Genomic DNA, 27,918 nt, shown 5'->3' with positions numbered 1-27,918 from the left:
TAACCAATTAACATGATCAGGATAACAAATTAAGTTAATGACATAACCAGAGGGATTTGGGACATTGTCAAAGGCTAATAAATCGATAAGACTAGTTAGAAAATTTAGTATGAATTTCACTAAATATTCTCAAGAAACAATAACTATATGTCAGTAATTAAATTTCCATCAAGAGCGACATTTTACAATACTACGTTAGCGGCCGCTTGATTTGTTAAGAAACTATAGGGTCTTTCAATAAGCGCCTACTATCTTTCAATATAAATAAAACAAAGTGTGTGTAGATGTCATCGAAACTTTTCACTCCTTTGAGACACCTATCGATGTCATTATGTGTGGAATATAACAACGTTCACATGTCCGCCACGACTTCTCTAAGTGTAGCGCATGCAAAACGTCCAATTTTCCATGACTATGGCGCATAAATCAGTCTAAATATGACCGATGCCACGGGTTATGTTGGCTTTGAAGACCGCTGTGAGGTGTGCCTTGTTCGCATTCACCTGCGACTTGAGAAAACTACACAAGAAAAAGTCTAACGGGATCAAATTGCACGATCTCGAAGGCCAAATCACATCACCTCCACATGAGGTGACCATGCCCTCAAATGAACCATGCAGAATATCCAATGAGGGATGAGCTGCGTGGCACATAGCACCGTCCTGTTGAAACCACATGTTGTTGTTGTCTAGATCATCCAGTTCAGGCCAAAATAAGTTGGTATTCATCGCCCAATAGTCCTCGCGGTTGACAGTGATGGCCTGGCCAAAGTTCTTGAAGAAATATGGTCTGATGACGCCGGCTGCCCAAAATCCACACCCAACAGTAACTTTTTTGGAATGCATTGGACGATCTTGGATCTCATGTGGATTGGTATTAATCCAAATTCGACAATTTTATTTGTTCACGTACCAAGCTTAAGCTAACTGCTCCAGAGCCCATTCATCGAACACACCTCGTTGTGTATAGACGTTTACCTACAGTTCCTGGGTCAGCTGCATTTTGTACGAGTGCAGGCCCAAGTCATGACGCAAAATTCGCCAAGTTCTGGTCTGCGAAACGCCGAGTTTTTTTGAGCGACGCGAAATCGACTGTCTCGGATTCTCCTGCACACTCTCACAAACAGCGGCGATGTTTGAGGCAGATCTTGTGTTTAGTCGGCGAACGGGGTATTGGTCGATCGTAGAGTGACCCACCACCCTGCGAATAGTCCTGTAGGAAGGACTTGGCAAAACAGACTGAATGAATGACAACTAATTTGACAGATGTTGCTTCAACAAGATGACCGTTATCAATTGTTAAAGTTCGGATTTCCCTGTTGGAAGACCCTACAAAAGAGATATGATGAAGGGCATTTAGGTCGTTTCTATACAAGATTGATCTTTGAAATGAGTGGCTATTGGCATAAGCTGTTATAGTAATTTGTTTATGAAAATTGAGGTGTTTTATCTATTTTCGTATATTTCATGACTAACAGCCTATCTCATTGTTCAGAAGTTGAATCAATTTGTTTCTCAACAAATTATGCGGTCGCTATCGTGTGATATTAAAAAGGGTTTTTTGTTCCTAATAGCTGTTCATTTAATTCATGTTTTGAAAAAATTGAACGCTAGTCGAAGTTTCTTGACATATTTTTACTCAATGAGCAAATAAATTATTGAAAAGTATTTTTTCAATTTCCTTCATCTCCTGAAAACGCCAACTTGGTTGGTGAAAGGCGCATTTCTGGTGATTGGGAAAAAGGGTTTGTTGTAGAAACATTATTTGTTACTCGTTAGAAGTAGTCATAATCATCACATTATGATAATAATCACCGGAACGTAAGTCAAGAGACAGTGTTTTTGTTCTGGCAAAAGAAAAGAGGTGTCATCTGTTTAAAAAAAAATCTGTTCAAAATCTGTTTTTCCGTTAACCAGCTATCGTACCCCTACGAACGACAACCCTCAGAAGTCGACACTTGTGCGAGCTAGGGATTAACGATGTCTTACCTTTTAACGTGTGATTCTTAACACGGCTTCCTTCACAAGCAAGTGAAGATCGATCATTCAGACTAGGGCTTGAACCACCGACCAACACGGCAGTCAATTCGAGTGAGTGAACAAAGCACCCACGCCGAACCGCTTGGCTACCGACCGACCGAATTATAATGTCTGATAACTTTATGTTGAAAGAAGCAAAGTTATATATCAATCTGAATACCATGAAAATAATTGAATTAAAAAACGACAAATTACCGAGGGATCGCCTTCATTGACTTGAGGTGTTACAGCAATATATCTATGATAACAATCAATTTAAGAAATTCAACATCTGTCGCTAGTTCCAAGCATTCAAACATTATTAGTGTTGATATTCTGGTGCCCAATTTTTCATTGTTGTCAGTTGTCGGCAGCCAGCGAACCAGTAATAAAGCAATTTAGAAATTAAATTGGGCCATAAATCGACTAACAAACATATCATTCGCTTTTATAAATTGGACAGGCTGTTATTTTCAGGTATAAGAACACAAAATGTTTTTTGAAAGGAACCAGTGAAATTGTTTTATAAGTGATTTGGAAAATATTGTTTTTTCACAAATGTTCTCGTCTTTGCCGACCTGAATATCTGAAAAACTGATTTGATTTTTTTGGGAAAGGGAGGTTTTTCGTTGTCTACTTCTCTATCTCTATACAAAAAATGAGTAGATCGAGCATAGAAGTTACTTTCAGACACAAACTGGAAGAAAAAGCTCTTCCGAAACAACTTCTGTCACATGAACATTGAATGAGCCTTTTTTCTGAGAATAGTACAGCGAACGTGTCACGAGAGGCAGCACTAGTAATAGGGACAAACATAAAATATTCACATGTAAAACAGTGTTATTTAGGTAAAATTTATTTATTATTTAAAAATATAGTATAATGCCAACAAAGCATTGCTGTTTTACGAATTGTACGTCGGATAATCGATATCCAGAAGAAAACGTGTTTTTATACCATTTATAATGGTTAATGAGGTTAGATGTAAGATACATGCTTCGAAGAGAGTGGATTTAACAGTGCAAAAAAGAATAAATATTCATATGTATGCTCTAAACATTATATTCATTTATTATATTTAATTACATTTATTTCATTACCATCCATATATATTTCATTCATATTTCACTGGGAAATAAATCTGAAATTCGTAATTATTTTAAATTTCTTTTATAACAGTTTGAATCTACCGCTACTCTTTTACTAGAGTCTGTATACTAACCTGTCTATTAATTCACTTTTTTTCCAGATACTTTCAAATTACGGCATGCAAGCCAACGTTTTAATGTTACAACATTGTTATCATTTACAGTTGCAAATTTTAGTTTTGCTTTAGGAACATCTTCTTCTGGTAAAAACATTATTTTTTAATTGTACTTTACCGAATGTTTATATGAGGATTAGGCAGTGTTTGAAAAAGTACCTTCGATACAATTAATTTCATATTAACATTGAATTATACAGAAATCACAGTTTGTACTCTAAATATTCATTATGGAATTGAATCAAATCAGATATTATCTATAGGAATGCTATACAATATAATATATGAGAGTTACGATATAAAATTTACTTATATGGAACATTAGCATCTTCAATGGCGTACTTCGAAGTTTCGAAATGAGACACCTACGTCATTAGCACCATTCTGGATAACATTACTATTCATTCATAATATTACGAATTTATAGCACGGGGCAGTTAAATCTTACTCTTAATAATAATAATATCACATACAGCATGATAAAGGATACGTCACAAATAAAAACCATTAACACATTAACAAAACACATTAACAACCAACAAGATTAAAATATCTCTATTCAACAGATTTGTTCACATATATACATAAAAACAATTCAATTTATGTTCATGCACACAAACAAACACATCTTCATTTTGCATCAAAAATTCTTTGATAGTTACTGTACTTGCAAATGTCTTTTCAATTTTAATTTGAAGGAGTTTTATTCCGTAGCTCTCTCATGTTTGCGGGAAGAAAATTGAAAAAGTGTATAACTACCTCTATATGACGGGATTTTTTGTAAAATGATGAGCTGTGTGCAGGAATTTTAATGAGGTCTTCATTTCGAGTGGAGTAATCATGGCACTGAGAAACTGTTTGATACATGTCAATACAGCATTATATATTTGAAAATATAAATAATAATAATAATAGTAATGAATATTTCAAGTATAAATATTATTATTATACAAACAACAATAACAAAGTATAAAGGAAAGTAATTTCGAATAGCAAATGGCATTGTTCACTCTTCTACGTTACGAAAATGATAGAATAGCGATATTGCACGCAATCACGTGTAGGAACCAGTGACAAGAAGTAGTCCAGCCAGGAGAAAAAAAGTACATGGTACAAATAAAAGAGAATATATAGGTATCTAAATTATCTAAATATAAATGGGACATACTAAATTGCATCAAACATAGCACAAATAAGTTAATTATGTCACAAAGTGCAATGAAATTCGAGTAAGTTCGTCAATATATCAGAAGTCAACTGCTAAAGCCCCGTCCAACAAAAGGCATTTGAACTTTTTCTTAGAATTAAAGATTATCAGGCTTTCTAGATTATCGGGAATACAATTGTAGATCTTAGCGATGCCATAGGAGAAGCAAGATCGGTAAAGTGAGGTGTTATGTACAGGTGTTATACAGTTAATTTCTGTCGAAACTGGACGTTTACGTTGTGAGCCTCAGAACGTCTCAGAATTTTCGAGTAGAGATATGAAGGTTTTTTGTGAGAAGAATTTTGTGATATAATTCACAGCAATGCAAAATACGTCGTTTGTTCATAGACAACCAGCCCAGTGCAGTAATGTAACTCGAAGTCGAACTCGGAATTTTTAAAGTTTAATATTTTTGAAAATATGTATGACACGATTCATCTGGTTTCAGGCTGAAAATGAGTCGAATAATTCTTTTTTGGGAAACAAATATTCTGCTTGAATTACTGGAGCATCCCCAGACGTTGATGTTTTTTTTTGATATATGTGGGAGTAGATTATAGCATAATATACATTGATGAGTTGATTGGTATTAAACATATTTTTCAATTCCAACATAGCACGAGAACATATGTTCACTTTTTTGCTTATGCCATCAATATTATTTTCCCAACTCATTTCACTATCTATATACGTTCAAAGGAATTTCGTAACTTCAGAAAGATGACTAGTACTATTTCTGACAACGACTTGAATACCAGTCACAGATATCCACCTAAAATGGAAATGCATGCAAACTGTTTTCTCTGCATTCACTATCAAGTAATTTCTTTAACTAACAACAATTTATGAATTCCTCTACTGAACTATTAATTTTTTTTGTTAGTCTTCTGTTGCCAATGTAGTATAATCTGCTTAGAAAACTACAGAATCTGAACTATTATAGTCTGGTAGATCATTGAGCGGACCCAGCATCTATCCCTGAGGAACTCCCAGCTCCATCTGATGATATTCAGATTTATGGTCTCCGATTTAAACTCATATTTTTCTGAAGCGCATGTATGACATCACGATGACAGTTCGTAAAGACATTCATACTCTTATTTGATTGAAACTCAGTCATACGTTTGGACCTCTAGGTCGGGTTTATGATAAAATGGCACTTGTGAACCAGTCTATAGAAACTAGGAAACCAGCTCAGAAGAATGTCCGATCAAAACGGAACTAATCCAAGGAGATAATCACTCAAATCGATTACCACACGTACATGGTTTCAGGTTACAAAACTATTCAGCGACCGAGCATCTATTATTAGCTGCACCCATGTAGTTTATTATTAAAGAAATCATATTGCATCCTCCTACAATCAAGTACATCCCGACCATAAAAATCTCAGAACGACCACTGTAACATCAATTGTTGAAATGCGTGGCAAGCACGCACAATGATTTATTAACTATTCGATAATGCAGCCATTAGTGATTCGCCAACTTCCTCATTCAGTATCCGGTAGCAAAAGTACAAAGTAATTCGAAAAATTATCACCGGCTTCAAAAAGAAATTAACTCAAGAATATGAAATAATATTTTTATACAGGGCTATTCAAATTCGTTTCTGTACATGGGGATCTCGTAAACGATGAGAGACAGAGTGTCGGCTAAATTGTGGCAAAGTTGCGTATTTTAAAGACTTATTCAATGAGGTGACAAAATCGAATATAGCTATTTTGGTTCTGGAGATATACAGGAAAAACCAAAAAATCCCAAATGAATTTTTTGCCTATATCTTCTTTATTCGCAGAGATATTGAAAATCTGTCTACATTTCGCTATTGGCACTCGATATGGGCTACCAGAATATGTCCATGAATTTTTTATACAGGGTGTCATCTGAAATGGTACATAAGAATGTACAAAGGAGGCCCTCTTACTAAATTGGATGGACAAGGTAATAGATAAAAAGGACTGAAAAAAGACTTGAGAATAAAGTATTTAAAAAGACAGTTTTCAACTGCTTCATACCCAAGGCCTTTAAATTAACTGTCGAGCATTTGTAATAATAATATTGCATCAATTATTGATCTTTTATATGACTTTTCACCTTCCGCAATCTGAAAAAAATTATTTTTTGACATATCTCGAGAAAATTTGAAAATAAATCAATTTTCGAGAAGCAAACTGCGAAATGAATGTATTTTATTCCTAAAGATGAAGCCAGATTCAGATTTGAGGAATGTTAAGATGAGAACCCTATAATTTTTTTTTTCGATAAGCAAAATATCTTGATTTTACGCTGTAATTTTTTGGGATAAACCAGAAATTTGCCCTTTCTACACCTTCATACAGTTTTTCATTACTAATATTAACTTTTTCAGATTGTGGGAGGTGAAGAATCTCAGAAATGGTCTATAAAATCGCTGATTCCTCCACAAAATATGACTTTCGTTCGATAATATTTGATCTTCCTACAATCAGATACTTCTTGACCATAAAAATCTTAGATCGAACACTCGACTATCAATTGTTGCAATGCGTGGCAAGCACGTACGATGATTTATTAACTATTCGATAATGCAGCTATTAGCAATTCGCCAACTTCCGCACTCGGCATCCGGTGAATATATTTTCCCGTCACATTATGAGCGACCGCTCATTTTTGATTACCATTTATCTCTGAGTTGAATATTCGGGTTGTCGATTGTTACAGTAAACAGGAACTGATTTATTGAATATTATAGTCTATTTCAAAAGAGTGTAGAGTAATAAATCATGAAGTGTCATAAAATTTGCCTGAATTTCGTTGTCGTCCATGGGCGTAGGCAAATCTTAGGATTATTAAACTTAATAATTAAAGTAAATTAAAAATTACAGACATAGATAATAATAAAAGGCCATTTTTGGGAAGTAATTTGGTCTAAAACTAAGTACCTACATGTATTTAGGTAAGTAAAATTTCTTAAAAAAAGATTAAGATTAATTTTAGTGGTTCTTGTAAACTTATTTAATATGCAATTTGGGTTCATATACTTGAGCATGATTTCTCAAAAAAGGGTTAACACTTAGTTCCGAGGTGCCATGTCATTATAATAATCCCTTTTTGACCCTGCCCACCAATCATGCAATACCTATTAAACCCAGGTAATTAAGAAAAAGGGTTTAAATATATTGTAATGGTGTCTTAAACATTCGAGTTATAATAGTAATTGTTACTACACCAATTAAACGTACAGTGATATTGTGATATAGAAATAGTGAAAAAGTTATAAAATGGGGACATTTACTCCAAAGAAAAGAAGTGTAAAAAATTCTCCGCTATCTGTTTGCGAAAAAGTTATAATTTTAAATGTATATGATTGCATAAAACACGATCACCCTAGTTTGTCTGTGCAAGAAAGTGTTGAGCGATGTGCCCGAATGACTGGAATTGGACAGTCCACGATTTTTAAATTATTGCGAGAAAGAAAGATATCAGGCCAGGTAAGTCCATGCAAGAGAAAATCAGGAAGACCAATAAAAATCTTAGATGAAGACACCAAATGTGACATTCGAAGAAAAGTTCATTCGTTTTATTTTAAAAAGGAAATACCCACTCTTGAAAAAATATTTATCGAGATAAGCCAAGATAACGATATTCCTTTGATATCCAGAAAACTTTTATGGAAAACTTTAAAAAGTATGAATTTTGCCTGGGAAAAGCACAATCGAAAGGCACTATTACTGGAAAGTGATGAAATTGTTTGCTGGAGACGAAAATATTTGACAACTATAAAGCAGTACCGCAGAGAGCAAAAGAAAATTTTTTATCTTGATGAGACGTGGATAAACGAAGGTTATATAGTCAAAAAAATGTGGCAAGATAAAAATATAACAAGTTCTCGCCAAGCTTTCATAGAAGGCCTTTCGACGGGTATTAAAGTGCCTTCGGGAAAAGGGAAGAGGCTTATAATTGCTCACATTGGAAGCGAAGACGGATTTTTAAAAGAAGGTTTGTTAAGCTTTGAGTCGTGCCGGACGGGAGATTATCATGAGGACATGAATTCGGATGTCTTCGAAGACTACTTCGGGGAAATGTTAAAATTTCTTTCAGCTGATTCGGTCGTGGTTATGGATAATGCAAGCTACCATTCAAGGCGCTTAGAGAAGGTACCAACTTCAGCTTGGAGAAAGCAAGAAATTATTAACTGGCTGTCAAATAAAGGTATTCAGTTTGAGACGAATTCAGTAAAGAAGGAACTACTGGCCATAGTAAAACAACATAAATCTCGCTTCATGAAATATGCCGTAGAAGATGTAGCAGAAAAGTATAAAGTAACTGTGCTGCGCCTACCGCCATATCATTGCGAATTAAATCCTATAGAACTTATATGGGCACAAGTTAAAGGATATGTTGCAAGGCACAATACCACATTTAAAATGAAAGATGTCAAGGTATTGTTTGATCAAGCCATTATGGAAATCACATCAGAAAACTGGCAAAAAGCAATCCAGCATGTTTTAAAAGAGGAAGATAAAATGTGGGAACTGGACAACTTGGTCGATCAGGTGGTTGACCCTATAATTATAACACCAGGGGATGATGACAGTTCTTCGGATGAAGACTATACTGATGTAGAATAATTTAATTGAATTGTAAATATACTGTAGCGGGATAAGCAATCTGGACAGAGACCAGTGTATCAGTGACAGTGACACTTTTGCTTAGGTTAGGGTTTAGAATTAAGGGTAGTCTGAATAATTATTTTCTCGGAAGGTTCTCGAAAATTGTACCTAGTAATCTCTAGAACATTCAATTAGGGTATAAATAGAGTGTTGTTAAACGTTAAGGGAAGTTCACAGTTTTAGTATTGTTCAAGTGTCAAATTGTAATAACGTATCCAGTAAAGTTCTTGTCGTTTTTGTGAATAAATTGATTTAAAGTCCCCACAAGTGTTTCAATACGTAAAGTTCGTTCGTGTGTGTTTGTGAGTATTTCCCGATTTCGGTTCGTATATATTTTATTGTTACATTTTATATTTTTTTAATAACACTGTTCTGCTGTATTAAATTTTTATTTCCTTTAATATAATTTTTATGAATGCATATTCTTTTGGCAATTATCCCACTAGCGCGCCTCTGGCTCAGTATTTATCCGTCGATAACAATGGACAAATCCCTTAAAACAGGGTGATACCTACCTGCTCTTTATGAAACGACATAATTTTGCAATGCGGACTAGGGAAGTGACAGAATTTATTGACGGATCACCCTGTAGCGCTTTTGAATACTTAATGAGATTTTATTACTCTACACTCTTTTGAAATAGACTATAGCATTACCGCACAGGTCCAAGTGTATAACGTATAAAAAAAGTTACCACAAGAAATATTCATGGGTCTTTGTTCTTTAGATTTTTCGAGAATTTATAAATGGTAATAAGAATATGTTTTACTTTTTAAAACTGAACAGATTTTGCTACAAATACTATTTATAACTTGTTTTCTACATTTTCTCACTTGAAAGAATATGGCTCATGAAATATGCATTATTTCGCAGGTATTCTTCCTGGGCTGAAAAGTCTGGGACCTAACACATAGATAGCGCTAGTTTCATTGCATTCACCGCTTTTTCAGTTAGTACCGACCTCCAAAAGAAAGCTATTTGAAATTTCGATTTGTGAGTTATTGTGCAAAGAGTGACACTACTTTTGTTATTTTTGAAACAATGGATTAAAAACAATTTCGTGCTTGAATTTCACAGTCCAAGCGAAGCAATGCTTTGAAAAGCCATCAGAAAATAATTAAACGTTGGTACCATCAACAGTGAATATTATAGCGTTATTGTAGCGTTTGAGGGCCGAAATTGCAAAGAAACGACCGCATATGGCAAAGAAAAAAAATTGATTCACGAACAATCTTCATCATACCTTCTCGAAACGATAATAGCTCTAATCGAATCTTTTGAGCGAAAGCCAAAAAACAAGATACTAGAAAATGTGTCTCATTTTGACAAGTAAGTGACAAGAGACTTGAGAATTCTATCTCTTTCTCTCTCTCTCACCGTCTCCTAACGAACGCGCATCTTAGGAGAGGTCCTAAGCCGAGACTTTGAAGTCGCTTCTTAGATAATTTGTAAACAATATCAAAAGACGACTATCTACATTAATTTCTTTCGCCCTCTTCAGCTGATGTTTCATTTTTCGTTGGCCAATAGACCCAGGTCTCTTCTTCAACACATTCAAAAAAATATAATATATGGGAAAAACACGCTTACAATGAGAACAGTTTTTACATAAAAAATGCGTCTATCGTTAGAGAACACCAAACTGTATTTAACTCGTAATCTCAAAACTACCCTTGTCATAATTCCTTTCTTCGATCACCTAATATTTGTATTAATTAACAGACTGAAGTACAGAATAGTGATGATATTTTTATCGTCAACTCATGAAATTCTTCAATATTACGGACTCTCTGTGATTTCTATTTTCTTCGGACAATTCATCAGAGAACTTGAAAGTAACTCTTGAGAATTATATATCTGATTTTCAAGTAACCACTGTTGAAAATTCTGGTTAGTATCGAGTAGGAAGTGATTATTTATGGAAAATACTCTTATTCTGAAGTTTTGTTGTACATTAACAGTAACCGCGTAAATTTGGATATATTCAGATGAATTTGAAAAACAATTTGTTGTTCTTCAAATCTTCATCATACACTTACTAATTTTCTAATTAGTTTATTTTAGCTACTCCATTTTGAAATAAATATATAATATTTTTGCAAAATTCTGAAATATTACTCAGTGATATGTTTTTGATGTGTTGTTAGGTGTGCTGTGAATAATTTATTTATAGTTAACGACGGATTTATCGAAATTTTGGTTCATATGATTGTAAGGAGTTGGTGAATATACTAGTGGTGGGTTTGAATTTTTTAAATTTTTTTTAAATACACTAGTATTATTTTCCATCAGTACAAAAATGTTTTCTAATCCGATCTGACGAGACATTCTTGATGTGAATTCATAACAATCGTTATTTACCTATTTGGGTTGATATGAACTGTAGAAATATTGGTCTATTGGTCATGAATAATTCCAACATTCTTCAGCATCATTTAACCGCTAAACAAAACTGAAATGCTTACAAGCATATTCATGAATGAAAAAGGTAATTTACAATAATTTGAAATGTCAAGTTTGAGAATCACGTCAAATATTCGTTAGAACAAACTGTTCAACTGATTTGGTTGAAATTTTGGTCAACTATACAGGGTGTACCTGAATGAGTGTAAAAAATTTAAGGAGGTGATTACTCATCGAAAAAAAAAGGATCTTTCATATAAAGAAACTTCATTGGAGCATCCCTTGTTAAGATACATCTCTTTGAAGGGGGTAAATAAAATTTGTATGACAATTTTTTTCACAAGCACTGAAAAAGTTTCAATATTAAAATTAACCTGACGTTTTTTACTACCAAAAAGACACTTAGCCAGTAATTTATTTGGTTTACCCCATGGTTGTAAGGGGTGGAAAACGCAACCCCTGAAATTTATTTCCAATGTAACTTTTTTGTCTTATTATTTGATTACCATATAAAAATGTATTTCTGATAACCTGTTTCATTCTAAACAAAAAATGTCTCTTGGGTTTTTTGCCTGAAATAAACCAGTTCGCAGCAAAAAATTATTTTACAAACAACTACAGAGATACATCGTCATAAATGCGAACTGGATTTATTGTTATTTTGTAGTCAGTACCTGCATTGAACGATTAAAGTGTAATGAACAAAACTAATTCATTATTAACAAAACACACAACATGTAGAAATCATAGTAAATGTTCAATATGTCTACCTTCAGACATTACGCATGCGTCTAGACGACGGCGCATTGAGCCACGTATTTGCTCAAATTGCTCAAATATTCCTGGAGTCTCTCTGATTACCCTGCACGCATCGATGATGCGGTTTCTTAAGTCCTCTACATCGCGAATAGGAGTACGATAAACCAAATGCTGTAAATGGCCCCAAATAGAGAAATCGAGAGGATTGAGATCCAGGGATCGAGCGGGCCAGTTCTGTGGTCCTTCTCGACCTATCCTCTGATTTGCATATGTTTCAGTTAAATGCTGACATGCTACTTGACTAAAATGGACGGGAGTCCCATCATGCATGAAAAACAAATCATTTCTGACGCCCAAAGGAACTTCCTCCAGCAGTACTGGATGCACTTCTCTTAAAAATTGAACGTATGCCTCACCATTCAATCGAGGAGGTAGAAAATGAGGCCCAATTAAATCACCCCCAATAACTCCGAGCCACACGTCAAGAGAAAACTGCTCTTGATGGTTAGTTTCGACAATAGCGTGAGGGTTTTCATCAGCCCATATGTGGTAATTATGAAAATTAATAATCTTGTCCCGAGAAAAACTACATTCGTCTGTGAATTCTATCATCATCAGAAAGTCACAATTTCTTTTAATCACTTCCAGCATACAATTGCAAAATTCAAGACGGTTCGGAAAGTCTCGCGGTAACAGTCAGTGCCTGTACTCGTTGCAGATGGTAAGGGTATAAGAGTTGTTCCTTTAAAATTCGAAATACTGTCATATGATCAACATTTAGCTGGAAAGCAATCTTTCTAGTACTGGTAGTAGATTGTTCTTCAATCAAATTGAGCTGTGGTGTTCGTACTTCTCGATGGCGACCACAATCCTACGTTCTTTTGTCGAATGTACCATATTCTTGTAATCGTTGATGAACTCGAGCAAATATTCAATGTGAAGGATGATGCCGTTGAGGATACATTTCAGCATATCTTCTAGAAGCTTCTAACCCATTCCCCTGCGACAGACCGTAAACGTAATGCGTATCATTTGTGTATGCCATTTTAATAACAAATGAATTATTGAAGTAACAAATTAAGAACAGAACAACAACACACAATTAGCATTAAGTCAATTTCAAAAATTCACAAACTGACAGCGTCATACCAATTTAATTGTCACTATCGCTAATAGCGACCTACTAGAAAGATTAGTTTCGTATTTTCGCATTTATGACGATGTATCTCTGTAGTTGTTCCTAAAATATTTTTTTGCTGCGAACTGGTTTATTTTGGGCAAAAAACCCAAGAGACATTTTTTGTTTAGAATGAAACAGGCTATCGGAAATAGATTTTTAAATGGTAACCAAATAATAAGACAAAAAGTTACATTGGAAATAGATTTTAGGGGTTGCGTTTTCCACCCCTTACAACCATGGGGTAAACCAAATAAATTTCTGGCTAAGTGTCTTTTTGGTAGTACAAAACGTCAGGTTAATTTCAATATTGTAACTTTTTTAGTGCTTGTGAAAAAACTTGTTATACAGATTTTTTGTACCCCTTTCAAGGGGTACATAAACTTTCTGCTGATATGAAATCTAGCAAAATCCAGAAGCAGAAGTATATATGCAAAGGAAGTCACAGGTATTCAAAAATAAATTCAAGACAACTATTTTACAGTGTACAATATCCTACCTATCGATGTAGGTAGGATATTGTACACTGTTTTGTAATATGTATTCACTTCTATTGTGAAGATTTAAGGATTTCATTCTGTAATTAGAGGCAAACATTTCTATTTGCTGGTAATGGATATCTTCGATAATTCTGTATCCTTATCTGTTGCTAGATTTGCTTGCCTGAATGTTAACCTGTATGGAAAGTTCTACGAAAGGATTAAGATATTTCCAATTAATATTTATTCAGAAATTTTATATCTTCGATATATATTCGATAATCCTCTGAATGGCCGAGATTATACCGGGTGTCTCAACGTATCCAGATATCGATAGTGCTAGTAAACTTATGTTGAAAACTTTTTGGCAAAACACTAAGCTATGGAAGCGTTCCGTGTTTCGATCATATTCAGGAAGAACTACAATGATATCTTCATGGTTAGGTTAGGTTAGGTTAGGATATTCACGAGAAGTCTAACTTATAATTATTCCATCACGTTATACAGTGACTTTCAAAATTTTGCACCACATGGGAAACTTTTTAATTATCCATTCGTCAGAAAATTCAATTCCTGATGAAAATGGGTGCATTACGGGAAACTTGAATTTGAGTTGTCAAAATTTCAAATTTCCGAACGATATACAGGGGAGAACAAAATATTTTGATCAGGAGTAAACTACTTTATTTTCGACATTATTAAAAAAGTGTATTTAGAAAAGTTGTTTGAAATTTAAAACGATATTCAGAATTGAAATCACAGCCACCTACGTAATAAAACAAAAAAAAATTAATGTTTCTAGCCTCATGAAGAGTACTAATACCACTTACAGATTTGTATTACTTAATTGTTTAGCATTAATTAATTTAGTCAATTATTTCTTATCATCATACTGATACTAGCATACTGATAGTAATTATGGACATGCATACAGAGTAATTATTTTGCACCAAAAAACTAGTAACAATTTAAACCATTTTCAACAATCATCGATATACTAGTTCGAATAATAAATTGAACTAAATTTCGCATTGAAATATTATTATAGTAATATGAGGAAGGCGCTTAAGGTGTATATGAGATACCAGTGTAGTCGAAGTGCATATTTAAAGGTCGAAAGGCCGAAAAAACCAATACATAGAAATGAACCGGCAGCGAAATAGTCCACGTGGACCGTAGACTTGGCGTTTGGTATTGGATAATTTTTACTAACCAAGTTTTATAATTGGCTGAAGAGTTATAAAATTAAATTTGAAGTCATGTTACGATGACGAATAGAAGTCGGGGAAGGGTTCAGAAAGTTACTAAAAAACTTAATGTCGTACATTTGTATATTGTGTATGTTCTTGAAAGATATATTATTTCTAATATTGGGCTTTTTGAAAGTTCCTTCTATTAACAACAAGGATGATGACAAATGAGTGTGACAAATACAGCTGCCGGACTGAGTCATAGCCGGTGAGAAGAAGATGTGCAGTAGATGTGTAGAAATCTGTTTTCAGTCTGTTATATTATTCGAGCCGTAAACATCCAAATGCAGGACCGTATTCAGTTAGTGATGAAGTTTTGAAAATAAATTGCATGTACACATCTACTGCACATTTTGAGGAAGGGACTAGTCCGGCAGCTGTACGTAGACATGGGCTTGTTACTTTTTTCTTTCCTTTAATTTGTTAGGCAGAACACCAGGTTCGACCTTTTTTCCTTCATAATCACATTCTGAAAAATATGCTTGAAGCAAATTCATGAAGGTATCAGACTGATACTGCAAAGCCCTCTTTATAGGTATGGTTCTCATTAAAAAACTGTGATATCACGAGTTTTTCGTTTTATAAAATCTGAAACAAAAAAACGAATCACTGTCATTACCAAATAATACTTTGCTGAACCACTTGGGATTTCGATTAATCCAACAAATCAATCGTCGCATCAATTCCAACTGAATGAACGAAATATTAGATAGCTATTCCCAGATAAATGGAAAACAAACTTCGACGTCAAGCCATTAGGATGGGCCGCGAAGGGAAATAATTAAGTTACTCCACTCCCTATCTGTAGGACCCTCTCGACATGTATGTGCATCGAAGGGCTATTTTTGGATATTTATGTACTACGGTTGTTACCACTATCGACGGATTTGTAATATATTGGCTTTGTTGCCGGAAGGAAACAGAAGAGAAACGGATATTTCTGTCAATTTTTTCATGAACTTATAATGCATGGTGGACTAGTGAGACATTTTTATGAATATACTGAATCAGATTGTAGACTGCATTAGAACGTGAGACCACTTTTGATTCTACTAGCCTACTAATATTACGATTGTGATCGTGGATGTTTGTTTCTCGATCACAAAAAATTGCCGAACGGATTAAATGTGGCTCATTGATAGTTTACATTCATAACCCGTTCCAACAAATATTTATTTGTAGGTATGTTTATATGTATTAACAACATATACATAATATGTTTAAAATATGTTATTTCCGTTAACCAGCTATTGCAGCTATTGACAACCCTCATAAGTCGAAACTTGTGCGAGTTAAAGACTAACGAGGACTTACCTTTTAACGTGTGATTCCTAGCACGGTTTGGACGATAGCAAGTGAAAATTGAGCGTTCAGCCTGCGGCTTGAACCATCGACTCACAGATCGGCCAATTGACTAAGTAAACAAAGCACCGACCTCGAACCGCCTGGCTACCGACCGACCATATGAACATATACTACATATAAACATTTATAAACATATATATACATAAACATACTACATATACATGACACACTTAAGGTGAAGAAATTCCTGTATTTTTGTCATTTTTGAAAACAGATATTTGATCAGTCATAGGTTCAGACATAGGTACATAGGTACAGACATAGACCTTCACGGGCCGCTTTTTTTGCAATACTTAGCCCGAGTGACAGCATCAAACTCAGCCTACTGCTTTTATGCGAAAAGTGCAAATTATCAACATTGTGCTTCGCGTTATTTGAAAACGTTGCTTAAAAATAGATTTGGACCCTACATGCCGAACTTCAAAGCAAAATTCGAATTTTGATTTTATTTTGTAATTTTTCCATATTAAAATCTGATCTTCAATTAATAGTTCTGAATATGAAGCTACGAAAATAATGAATTCATTATAATGTAGGAATAAGAATGAAAAACCTAATATTCATTATGAAAAAATTAAAAATTTGATTATTAGTTACTAAAAAGCCAAAGAGACATCGGTCGAAATTAATGAAACGAATTCAACAGAAAATAAAATAAACATTCAACAAAATAAAAATTCTCAATTTTAGTTATTTCAATACATTAATTTCAATGATTTTGACTATTTTATCATTTCTATAGATTTCTATTCGCAACCATCAATTGAAAATCGGATTTGAATATGAAAAATTTTTTGAATTTTGGGTTGAAATTTGATATGTAGGGTCAAAATCGATTTGTAAGCAGCTTTCTCAAATAACTTATTTCGGTATCTCCAACGCGAAGCAAGAATTTGCACTTTTCGCGGGATCTCAGTGGGCTGGCTTTTACCGGTAATCCATAATTTTGAAACAATGAACGATTTTTAGTAAATTTTAATTCAATATTCTTCTCTGTATCCAGTGAGGAGTCAACCTCTTTTAATGTAGTGACTTGTTTATTGTCTTGTTTTAATTGTTTAAATGTAACATTCTTTTCGACACGGCCAACCTCACTAACAGTAAGTTGTGACATTTCACATTAATTTTTATATTGTATCACCATCATACAAATTTTGTAGCTTTTCCTTGAAGATGATAATACATGTTATCGAAATATTGGTATAACTGGCGTTCTGCTGATCACCCAAAGATATTTTCCAAGTTTTGTATATATATATTTGGAATTTCGACAACTCAAATCCAAGTTTCCCGCAATGCATCAATTTTCATCAAGTATTGAATTTTCTGACAAATGGATAATAAAAAAGTTTTCCATATGGTGCAAACTTTTTGAAACTCACTGTATAACATGATGGAATAAGTATAAGTTGGACTCCTCGGGAATACTGTGTTCCAATCATTAGGATGCCATTGAAGTTCTTACTGAATATGATATATCGAAATATTGGAACGCTTCCATAGCTTACTGTTTTGCCAAGAAGTTTTCAACATAAGTTTACTAGCACTATCGATATCTGGATACGTCGAGACACCCGGTATAATCTCGACAATTCAGAGGATTATCGAATATGAAGATATAAAATTTCTGAATAAATATTAATTGGAAATATATTAATCCTTTCGTAGAACTTTCCATACAGGTTAACATTCAGGCAAGCAAATCTAACAACAGATAAATAAAGGTACAGAATTATCGAAGATATCCATTACAAGCAATATGAAATGTTTACAAAATTAAATCCCTAATGCCTACAAAAGAAGTGAATATTACAAAACAGTGTACAATATTCTACCTACAGCCATACAAAATAAAAATTACAACGTGTAGGTAATGACAATAAATTAACATTTTCAAATTTATGGAAATGTCGTATCCTAACAACCTCAAAAGTTAGTTTTTATGTAGATGTGACAGTTAACGAAAAAAGTGGCATTGCAATGTTTCCAAAACATTTGCAGACATTAATATTAACAAACGAGTTTCCATTAAATCATCCGTGCATGGATGTAGAGACACTGTAAAACTGACGAAAACAATACCCAATAACATAAAACAATGATACTGTCAACTGTCTGGCAAATGTAGGTAAATTGTAAAACACTGTCGGCTGTCTGGTTATCTCTTTCCACTGTTATGAGTATTAATTGATCATCACTATAACATAAGTCTTTGATTAGAAGACAAATGTTAACGAATTGTCATCTGTTCATAGCGGTTGATAGAAAGAGATATTACATAGAGGGTGTGTGATTTCTATGATCATAAATTGATGATGCATCGGTAAAGTTAAAATAATCGAAGTGTATAGTTAACCAAAATTTCAACCAAATCAGTTGAACAGTATGATTATAGTAGTATGTGCCAACGAATGCTTGACCTGATTCTTAAACTAATCAGTTCAAATTATTGTATATTACCTTTTTTATTCATGAATCGATTGAAATGAATAATACTGAATATTACAATATTTTATGTTGAAGAAATCCTCCCCCAAAACGTTCACTCCTTTTTGACATTATTGTGCATAACCGCACAAAAAAATTATAAAAATAGTTGTTTGTTTTGTTTCTATTACGTCAATAAATTGAATGACAAAAATTCAAACCCACCAGGTTACATTTCAGTATACTCACCAACTCCTCACGATAATATGAATAAAAATTTTGATAAATCCGTCGTTAACTAAGTGGTAACAGAAAAAAATTCAAAATAAAATATTCACAGCACACCTAACAACATATCAAAGACATATCACTGAGTAATATTTCAGGATATTGAAACAATATTATATATTAATTTCAAAATGGAGTAGCTAAAATAAACTAATTAGAGAATCAGTAAGTGTATGATGAAGATTTGTACATTTTTTGGATTAGAGTTTTTATTTTCATTCAACAAATTGTTTTTTAAATTCATCTGAAAACATCCAAATTCACGCGGTTACTGTTAATGTACAACAAAACTTCAGGATAAGAGTATTTTCCATAAATAACCACTTTCTACTCGATACTAACCAGAATTTTCAACAGTGGTTATATCAGAAATATTGTGGAAGTCTTTTTTTGTTCACGTTTTCGAGGCTTTTATTGTCTCTTCATTGGAAACTGTACAATTATTGATTTATTTGAAAGAATTGTGCAAAAAAATGTTATCACTTACAAAAGTTAGGTTACAATTATATTATTATAAATGTACCATGGAGGATGCATGTCATGAATAAAATTGTTCAAAAACACATGTACACACATTGTATGATAAACTGAGGAGATTACATGAAACTGAATATTCAGCGTTAAAATCAATAGGTCGTCAGACATTGTTAATGACGGATGAATTTCGACAGAAAATGTTTGACAGAATATGTATTTATTAGACTCATACTTTCAATGTCTTTCGTGGAATAATTCGTATTGGAATCTTATTTGATGACATTTCAATCTAAGTTAATTTTTTGAAAATTAATTTCCGAGACTAAAATTTGTACATTATCAACCAATTATTGACTTAGATCATATTTGTAAAACTGAACAGAAATCAAATTTAACACGTTCTCAATATCCAAGCCAAAATTTATCACCACTTGAGAGTCTTGTCATATTTCAGGGTACAATCGAAATGCAAAAATTAAGGTGAGTTATACTATAAGTCCAAAATAGTAGGCACTAAATTTACTGACGTTATTGCCTTAATCTGTCTCTTGCAGTGGCGTACGGCAATTATACTAAACAGACTAGGAAAAATGATAATAAAATAAAGAGAATCACAACCGTGACAACAATATGTTCGTTTCAATGCAATATTTCTGAGAATTTAGTGCCTACTATTATGGAATTGTACTATGGCTCCTTTTACCTCTGTTATTTTAATATAGTCACTACCTTAACAAATGCACTGAATCAGTGACAGATGATATTATGCCACTGTTGCACAGATTTTTTCATAAACTATTTCAAATCACATTTTCTACAGACTTGGACTGCCCATTTTTTGAAACTCTTACAAAAAACTAACCTAATCTTTAACCTAACATAACCCACAATATTGAATAGAAAATGTTCTTATTCAAAAATAACCTAACCTATAACTTAACGAATTTCACTAGTTCGGACTTCCATTGTCTACTATATAAAATGATTTGAAATCCCTATAACTTAAAGTTGTCTACAAAGTTGAAAAAAAATATTCACATTTTGTTTTAGTAATACTTCGTATTTATCTGCTTGCATCACCATTGATGACAAAATACCGAATTATGTGTACAGACTTATTTGTCCTCACATTAACGCACGTTTTACTCATTTATGTTCTATTATAATGTATACCGAGTATGAAATTAAGTTAGAAGTCGATAAAAATAAAAAATAAAAAACAAACATTTCCATTGATACTTTCACCTATCGATAACAATAGATAAGACAACTCAGTCTTACAATGCGTGGTTATGAAAAGTTTGATTTTTCAACTTGTATACTTTTCTTTATTTCAATTTCTGATGGTTAAAACAGCCCAAACTTCGAAAAAACATTAAAAACCAAGAAAAAGGTTTCTTTGACAATGTACGAAATGAGTTCGAACGACAATGAAATCCACTATATTTCATCAGTTAAGACGGTATTTTTTAAACAAAAACCTGAATGTCCACATTTTTCAATCAATCTGCGACATAATTTTTGCACATAAAACTCCTCAAACAAAGTCTTTGACTCGCCCCTGGTTGAAATTCATCATTAACAATTTCGACAACCGTATAATCACAGAATATTTTGCCAGAGATGTAATCAACCCAGGCAATAAAGGATTATCCAAAACTTTTGAAGTTGGTACGTTTGATTATTTACCTGATATGTGAGTGGGGTGTTTCCTATAAAGGAGGCAACTTTTCAACATTTTCATAGTAGGAGTCAGTTTATCTTGGCCAGTCCCAGGTGAAGTTGAGTTAATAGTTTACAGTCAAGTATTTCTCCAACATAATCTTCGACCATGGAAGCCGGACAAGATATGTCTTCAGTTGAACAAGTTGAACAAGTTCAACAAAATTGTGATTTCCAAAGTGATAACGGTGGCGTAGATATGCCTGCTTCCAGTGACGCTCCAGCGGCAGTCGATAATAGTAGTGCTGATGACAGAAAGTTATTCGTTGGAGGAATGCATTTCCAAACCGGTGAGAAAGAATTGAGGGAACACTTTGGACAGTATGGTGAGATCGAACACATCAAAATAAAAACAGATCCAATTACTGAACGGTCAAGAGGTTTCGCTTTCATCGTTTTCAAATCGGTTGAAGCATTGAGCAAAATTGAATCAGCTGGCGATCATATCATCAACGGAAAAAAAGTTGACCCCAAAAAAGCAAAGGGTAGGCAGGGCAAAATCTTCGTTGGTGGATTAACGGCTGAGCTTACTGATGACGACATCAAATGTCATTTCGCACAGTACGGAACCATAGCAGAAACTCAGATGCCGTTCGATAAGGTGAAAAACCAACGGAAAGGTTTCTGTTTCATAACCTTCGAATCTGAAAAAGTTGTAAGAGATTTGATTAAGAATCCCAAACAAATGATTAAGGGGAAAGAAGTCGATGTAAAACGAGCCAACTCTGATTCCAACCAAATGAGTGGACCAATGATGGGGGGACGAGGAGCCCGAGGTGGTGTCCAAAGAGGTCGCGGTGGTGTGCAAAGAGGTCGCGGTGGTGTGCAAGTAGGCCGCGGTGGTGTGCGCGGAGGTCGAGGTGGCAGAGGGGGTTTTGGAGGACCGGGAGTCCCTGGCCAACAGGGATTCGATAACGGCTATGGAAATGCCGGTGGATACGGACAAGGTTATGACTACTATGGAGGTGCTGCTTTTGGAGGCTACGGCCAAAGGTACCAACCGTACTAAAGGAAACCTTTGACATTTCTCGTTTGAGCTGTCTATCTCTGATTGTTATTTACTCTATATTGTTTATGTATCTTTTCTATGAAGTTTATTGTGATTAAATGTTCTATTCTATAACAACTCTTTTATATCTATTTCATCTTGGTATAGGTGTTTATAGTAACCATACTACCTTTTCTATTAGAGCTCTTTATATTTTCATTCACAAGATTTATCACTATATTCAACAATGTGAGGGTTCTTAGTATAAATTGTATTGTAGTTTTTAAGACATGCTAAACTGAAATACAATGTATATGTATCTCTTCTTAAATTCATTATGATTAAATGTTCTATTTTGTAGAGAACCAATATCTTTTTCATGTTCATAGTAGTGTTTAAAGTAACCATACTACCTTTACTATTGAAGCTCTTTATATGTTCATTCAAAAGTTTTATCACTATATTCAACAATGTGAGGGTTCTTAATATAAATTGTATTGTGGTTTTTAAGGCATGCTAAACTCAAATCCAATGTATATGTATCTTTTCTTAAATTTATTCTATTGTTCTGTTCTGTAGAAAACCAATATCTTTTTCATGTTCATATAAGTGTTTAAAGTAACCATACTACCTTTAGTATTACAGCTCTTTATATTTTCATTCAAAACATTCATCACTATATCCAACAATGTGAGGGTTCTTAATATAAATTGTAGTGTGATTTTTAAGACATGCTATACTCAAATCCAATGTATATGTATCTTTTCTTAAATTTATTATGATTAAATGTTAAATTCTGTAGAAAACTAATATCTTTTTCATGTTCATATAAGTGTTTAATTTACTATTACAGCTCTTCATATTTTTATTCAAAAGATTTATCACTATATTCAACAATGAAAGGGTTCTTAATATAAATTGTAGTGTGGTTTTAAAGACATGCTATACTCAAATCCAATGTATATGCATCTTTTCTTAAATGTATTATGATTAAATGTTCTATTCTGTAGAAAACCAATATCTTTTTCATGTTCAGATAAGTGTTTAGAGTAACCAAGCTACATTTACTATTACAGCTCTTTATATTTTCCTTCAAAAGAATTACCACTATATTCAACAATCTCAGGGTTCTTAATATAAATTGTAGTGTACGTATATGTATCTTTTCTCTGAAATTCATTATCATTAAATGTTCTAGTCCATGAAAAATCTATATCTTTTTATATCTACTTAATGTTCGTTTGGGTGTATATAGTATCCATACGACCTTTACTATTACAGCTCTTTACATTTTCATTCAAAAGATTCATCACTATTTTCAAGAATGTTAAATTCAATAATAAGTATCAAACAGTCGATAACGTTCAGTTCGAAATCGATGATTATAAAAGAATTTTCTGAAAGAATTCCTATTGAATGAACAGTTCAGATTATTTAAATATAGCGATTTTGAATAGTGTTACGATATGAATATTTCATTCTATCGCAAAGTATAAGGGAATCGATACTACGTTGTACACATTTCTCAGTTTTTATCAATGCATAAACTAATACGATAACTCTGAAGATGGCAGTCATATGTGTGAATATTTTTACAGACAAAAAAAGTGGCTAGTTGGAGATGTATTTTTACTATGCGAACATCCACTAGTTTTTATTGAAAATGCTCTATACATTCTTCATTGGATCTTACATCATTTTTCTCATTTACCACATTTCCCAATTAGATTTGAGGATTTACGTTTCGATATTCGCCAGCAGTTTGAACATTTGTATTTTTCAAGTTATTATTGAAACTTATTCAACCGTGTTTACCCAATTTGAATATTAAACATTCATACACGGCATAAAGAAACGCGAATAAAAATATTCGCAAATCCATTTTCAGCTATTTTCTTTGAGTAAAGCACTTCATAATTGAAAGATAACATGAATAAACAAATCTCATTCGAAATTTTTTATTGCATTCGAAATGTGACTGGTCAATCAAATTCTGTGCATAATCGAAAAGTATTTTATTTTCGAGACGAACTGATTATACATATACGAGTATACCTATACTAATCTCTACTTCTTGAATTTCCACACATAAAAATTTACTTCACAAACTAAGCTCGATAAAAAGTATTGAAAATGACGAAACTTCATCCAACTCATTTTCACTAAAAAATAAATTGTTGTCAAAAACGACTTCAAAGTATATACTAATATTTAAAACTGAATCCAAAAAACAAGAGCAGATTCAAATTATTAAATAGTTTGAAGATTGATCGATCTCTGCATATGTTGAATACATTTCAAAATAGAGGCTCCATCTCGATTCTCAAATTGACAAGACACTTCTGTAAAGAGCTGTTATCGCAGGAGACGCTATAATTTTCAAGATATTTTCGTTCATAGAGTTCAAAAAAATGTAGTGAACATATTTCTTTCATTTTGGGTCATTCAACTGAAATAAAAATAACATCGTGAATTATCACTTTTAACATAAAAGCAACTCGTTTCTACACATGAAAATTGTGAACTCTCATCTCTCCAAATGGAATAAAAAAAAATTCCAGTCTCAATTATATATTTGTTTCCTTGTGCAAAAGGTACCAAGCCAGCGTCGCATCTTAGGGATAAGGAACGGCTTGAGAAGCTATTTGGTAAGTGGCTTATGTAGATATAGGTATTATAGATGAAATGTGACGATTGTTTCGAAAGTACTTTTTTTTTTTAGTGTAATTCAATGTTCCTGTGAAAGTAGTTGTTACAGGTGGTCTTCTTCTTTCAGTTGGTATCTGAACGCAACTTCTATGCATGATCTACACATATTTGTAAACAGTATATTTTGAACTCAATTGCTTTTTTTCTCCTTCCGAAAAAAACCTCATGTGTCTATAAATATACTCCTTTTAATTCACTGAAACCTGTCAGTTATGTACAGGATAGAGAATAGCGAAAAAATAAATTTAAAATCGACTTGCAATGGTTTTTTTTCAGTAGGACACCTCAATTTTAATGAGAACTCGAATCAAAATATTTCCTTTGGATATTCTCGTAGGATACAAATTTGAAATAACCAATGAACAAATTCTGATCGTACTGAAAAAGTTGCTATATTTTTCTTCGAGTCGAACCAAATATGTGATGGTGTAGTTTACCATAAAAATTGATATTTTTAAAAAGTAATGGAAAGTAAAATAATAAACAAAGATTTCGTGTCTCCATAAAAAAATACAAGATGATAATAGCAAAGACCGCTTTAAATATTGTAATACTCATAATGAGTTACGTGCAAAAATCTCTAAATTAAGATAAATAAAAGAAAAGTCGATTATATTCGATACATTTGCACTGAATATAATTAGAAATTTAATATCAATATTTTTTTATGAATTCGGTATATGCTTCACAAATTTTAAAATAATCCTCCTTCATCGTCATGTCTCTTTACCAAATCAAGTTAAAAAACTATTGGTTGCGAGAAGAACTGTAAATTAGACAAAAATGTTGTTTGGGAGATTTGAATCGTGAGGAAATTACAAAATCCAACTACTAGTTCAGGTAAAGTTTAGAAAACTGTCATTCAGGTATTGAATTATCCTGAATAGGATCTTACAAAATAAAAAATGACGATCTAGAAAGGTAGTCAAACTCTTTTCCGATATCTTTTGAAAACATGCCAGAAGAAAAGATTCTTCTCTACTTCATTAATTTCAATTTTCTCTTGAATAATCCGATAATTGAAATGAAGATTTCAACATTATTTTGACTATGAATATGAATATTTTTAATTATCATGACATATTGACTTTTTTGTGGGAAAAGTTACATAACTGATCTGTAGATACTAAAACGGGAGAATACGCAGACGTAGAAAGCCAATACCATTCTTTCCGGATCCGTAGATGTGTTTTGCGCATTGATTCTCTAAAATAAAAACAAAAGTATGCAATTAAATTGTACGTTCTAATTTTTATGAAAATGCGTCAAATTTCGTAAATTTTGTTATTGCTTGAATCTTGAATTATTCAAATTCCACAAAAATTCAACGAGTTGATAACTTCCTAGGGTTGAGCTCTAAAAAAAAAGTTCTCAACAGGCTCATTTTACGAGAAATGAACTTAAAAGTTTTTCTTGTATGATTTTTGTATCTCTAGATGTACTTTCTCGACGAGAAATTTTCTTTTAATAAAATATTTTTATCGTCGATGGTTTTTCAATAATTTTCAACAAACAAGACCTTTCTTCTGGGATATTCAAATGTATTGGGATTGAAGAGCAAGAATTAAAGTTTCCCAAATTTCAGCTTTTCAAAGAATATTAAGGGATATCGAACCCCCTTAAAACCAAATCCCGGATTAACCCCTGGTTGGAAATTGGTCAGGTCAGGAATATAATCCCTTGGCATTAACAATTCCATGAACTGTGCAGAACTTTCTGTCAGTGAAGTAATTATCTTAAGCAATAAGGGATTATACCTATTTTTATTGTAGTTCAAAGAAATTTTAAAATAATATTAGCAGAAAGAATGTCGAATATGTTAGAGTCCTTCTAAAAGTTTTTACAAAAAGTACACTGGAAATTCAGCAGCACCAATTTTCATGCAGTTTGTATAAGTTGAAAACAAAATCGAAATTTGACCCCTGACCATTTCTGTTTTTCAAATCAAATTAGGATGCGAATACCGTTAAGAGAAACAGGCTGTAAATTTCAAGCATTGAAGAGAAAAAATAGAAAAAGAAATATTATTTTTCTGAATATACAATTCGTTTTATAACAGCTAACCCAAATCAAAATAACAAATTGAATTATCCCTAATAAACTAAAAGCAACTCCTAAAAACCCACGAAAAAATTTAGAGCTCTTCTCTCATCAAATGAAAATCGAGGAAGATTAACAGTTTGATATTTAAACTTTCTCAAAACTTTGATAAATTGTAGTATACCACGCGAGGCCAAATTAATATCCGGTTTTTTTTTCTCGCTTATGAATATTTTTAGAAAATTTTCAAAATAGTCATGAGCTCGAAAAATTTTTACGGAAATAATTTGACCTCTAGTGGTATTACTAGTGAAAAAACAGGGATCATTCGTCTTGGTATCAGTCAGAGAAGTAGTTTTTACTGGCAGACATTCGTCAAATCTCACAGTTAGGAGAATTTCAGATATACGTATTAATCGCAGGATAAAATATTCAAAAAATTGTTAATGATATATAAAAAATTAAATTACTTCAATACTTGCTTTGCAGGTATAGGACAACATATGGAAAAAAAATCGATAAACATAACATTATACCAAAAATTGAATCCAATATCACAAAGTCCCTTTTTCTGAACACAGTGATAAAAAATGAAGTCATTAAGATATCTACTTTGAAAAACTACAGCTCTTCAGGTCCTGATAGCATATCGATCTAGTTTATAAAAATACATCATTTACTTCTATTGAGT

At 33.0% G+C, this 27,918-nt stretch overlaps 2 protein-coding genes across 2 annotated transcripts in view; one reads left to right on the top strand and one right to left on the bottom strand.

Moving 5' to 3' along the window:
- Nucleotides 1-27,918, bottom strand: part of pico (ras-associated and pleckstrin homology domains-containing protein pico) — a 477,116-nt gene that overhangs the window by 160,699 nt on the left and 288,499 nt on the right.
- On the top strand, nucleotides 21,013-22,579 carry LOC111503813 (RNA-binding protein squid-like). Its single transcript, XM_023158226.2, has one exon. The coding sequence runs from the start codon at nucleotides 21,600-21,602 to the stop codon at nucleotides 22,497-22,499; it is 900 nt and encodes a 299-aa protein (XP_023013994.2). The 5' UTR covers nucleotides 21,013-21,599; the 3' UTR covers nucleotides 22,500-22,579.

This window comes from Leptinotarsa decemlineata, unplaced genomic scaffold, assembly GCF_025532065.1.
Source record: "Leptinotarsa decemlineata unplaced genomic scaffold, Ldec_3_MD MMD2_P_RNA_scaffold_5, whole genome shotgun sequence".
NCBI lineage: Eukaryota > Metazoa > Arthropoda > Insecta > Coleoptera > Chrysomelidae > Leptinotarsa > Leptinotarsa decemlineata.
The sequence above is the reverse complement of the archived record's forward strand: the minus strand, read 5'-3'. Positions and strand labels throughout refer to the sequence as shown.